The sequence below is a fragment of the Echinops telfairi genome, unplaced genomic scaffold (genome assembly GCF_000313985.2).
Source record: "Echinops telfairi isolate 266 unplaced genomic scaffold, ASM31398v2 ScPeMD7_1713;HRSCAF=2227, whole genome shotgun sequence".
NCBI classification, from domain to species: Eukaryota; Metazoa; Chordata; class Mammalia; order Afrosoricida; family Tenrecidae; genus Echinops; species Echinops telfairi.
The window spans coordinates 20,883,545-20,885,035 of record NW_022105611.1 but is presented as its reverse complement, the minus strand read 5'-3'; the positions used below and the strand labels follow the sequence as shown (position 1 = coordinate 20,885,035).

Genomic DNA, 1,491 nt, shown 5'->3' with positions numbered 1-1,491 from the left:
TGCGCGGGGTGGCGGTGCCTAGCTCAGGTGAGCGAGGTGTCGTCGTCGCTGCCTTCGCCTCCCGCCCCGCCCGTGCGCTCTTCGCGGCTCTCGGCCACGGCGCTCTCGTCGATGTTCTCCAGGGAGTCCGCGTGCTGCACCGACAGCTCGGACAGCGCCAGGCTGGGCAGCGGGCTCTGCTCCGGGTGCAGCCACGGCTTGAAGTGCGGCTGGTGCTTCTGCTTCCACTCCGGGTACTTGATGCACGCCTTGTACATCTTCTTCATGGCCTGTGGGGCCGCCACGGGGTGAAAGCGGGGTGCGGCTGAGGCGGGGGAGGGAATCCCCACGACCCCACCCTGGCACCCTCCAGGGGGCTCAGCTAGCTCCCAGCTGCCAAGACCTGGACCCCTAGCACAAGTTTCCAAACCCCGCCCCTCGGTCCTAACCCATCCCATTGTCACTCAGCCCTCTCCCCCAGCCTCTATACCCCAGAGTCCCAAGGCCACTCACTTACCTTGGGAGCCAGGAACTGAGAAGACTTATTCACCACCCACTTGGGTAAGGAGCCTGTGAGGGCAGGGCAGGGAAGTGGGGGGAGAAGGGAGGTGGAGGCCTCAGGGACCCGGATCCCAACACATACACACCTCCCTCTCCCTGCAGCCGGGGGTTCCCAGGGAGGCCACCCTCTTTGACCCCATGCACAAGCCTTCCTCTCCCCACCACAGACCAAGCTAGCTCCTCCTGCTGAGCCCCGGGGGAGGGGGGGTAGCTGTAAGGGAGAAAAGTGCAAGGTGCTACCTACGTCCCCACAAGCTACCTGTGGGTTGAAATCCTGACTCTCAGCTCTGACCTGTCACCTCCCTCAACTCACAATGACCCATCCCTTCTCATGACTGACCCCTCCCCGTGCCTGGTCCCCTTCCCCAGGAAGCTTCCCTGACTCCACAGGCCCAGCCCCGAGAGCCAGGGCCCCTGCTCTTCGCCTCATCTGCTTTGCCCTCAGTGAGGTTCCAGCAGGAGCCTTGGCCAGGGTCACACCCAGGCAGAGATGCTTGGGCCTCCCCTGTCTTTGATCCATGTGTTCCTTCATTCATCCACTCACTCCCCATTCACTCAATGACACCAAGCCGGGGCCAGCCCTGGGATTCCACAGGAACTGGGGGGGGGGGGGCAGTCCTCCTGCGGATGCCAGGAGCCAGTGACTCCCTCTGAAGAATCAGGGGCAGAAGTGACATCCAAAGCAGACCCAGAGGAATGAGTGAGGGTCTGTCTGAGCGCCGCCGCCGAGGGGAGAGAGTTACTAGGCTGAGGGAGAGGCAGCCTGGGCAGGGAGGTGGGCACGTGTAAGGTGTAAGGAGGGACTGGGGAGGGGACGTGGACTTTACTCTGCAGGCAATGGGGAGTAGCAAGGGGAATTTTGAAGCAATCAGGAGGAGACAGATGCTTTAGAAAACTCCCTTTGGTGTGGCTGCTGTGGGCAGAAGAGGGGGCCGAGAGCATGGGGAGAGA

The 1,491-nt window shown here is 62.7% G+C and overlaps 1 protein-coding gene across 1 annotated transcript in view; it reads right to left on the bottom strand.

Moving 5' to 3' along the window:
• STARD10 (StAR related lipid transfer domain containing 10) overlaps positions 1 to 1,491 on the bottom strand; it is a 23,850-nt gene continuing 22,359 nt past the window's right edge. Inside the window, exons 3-4 of the mRNA XM_045293094.1 lie at positions 497 to 636; positions 1 to 269 (exon numbers count right to left, since the gene is read on the bottom strand). Of these exons, the coding sequence (XP_045149029.1) occupies positions 24 to 269; positions 497 to 636 (386 nt within the window). The 3' untranslated portion in view covers positions 1 to 23. The remainder of the gene's footprint in view (positions 270 to 496; positions 637 to 1,491) is intronic.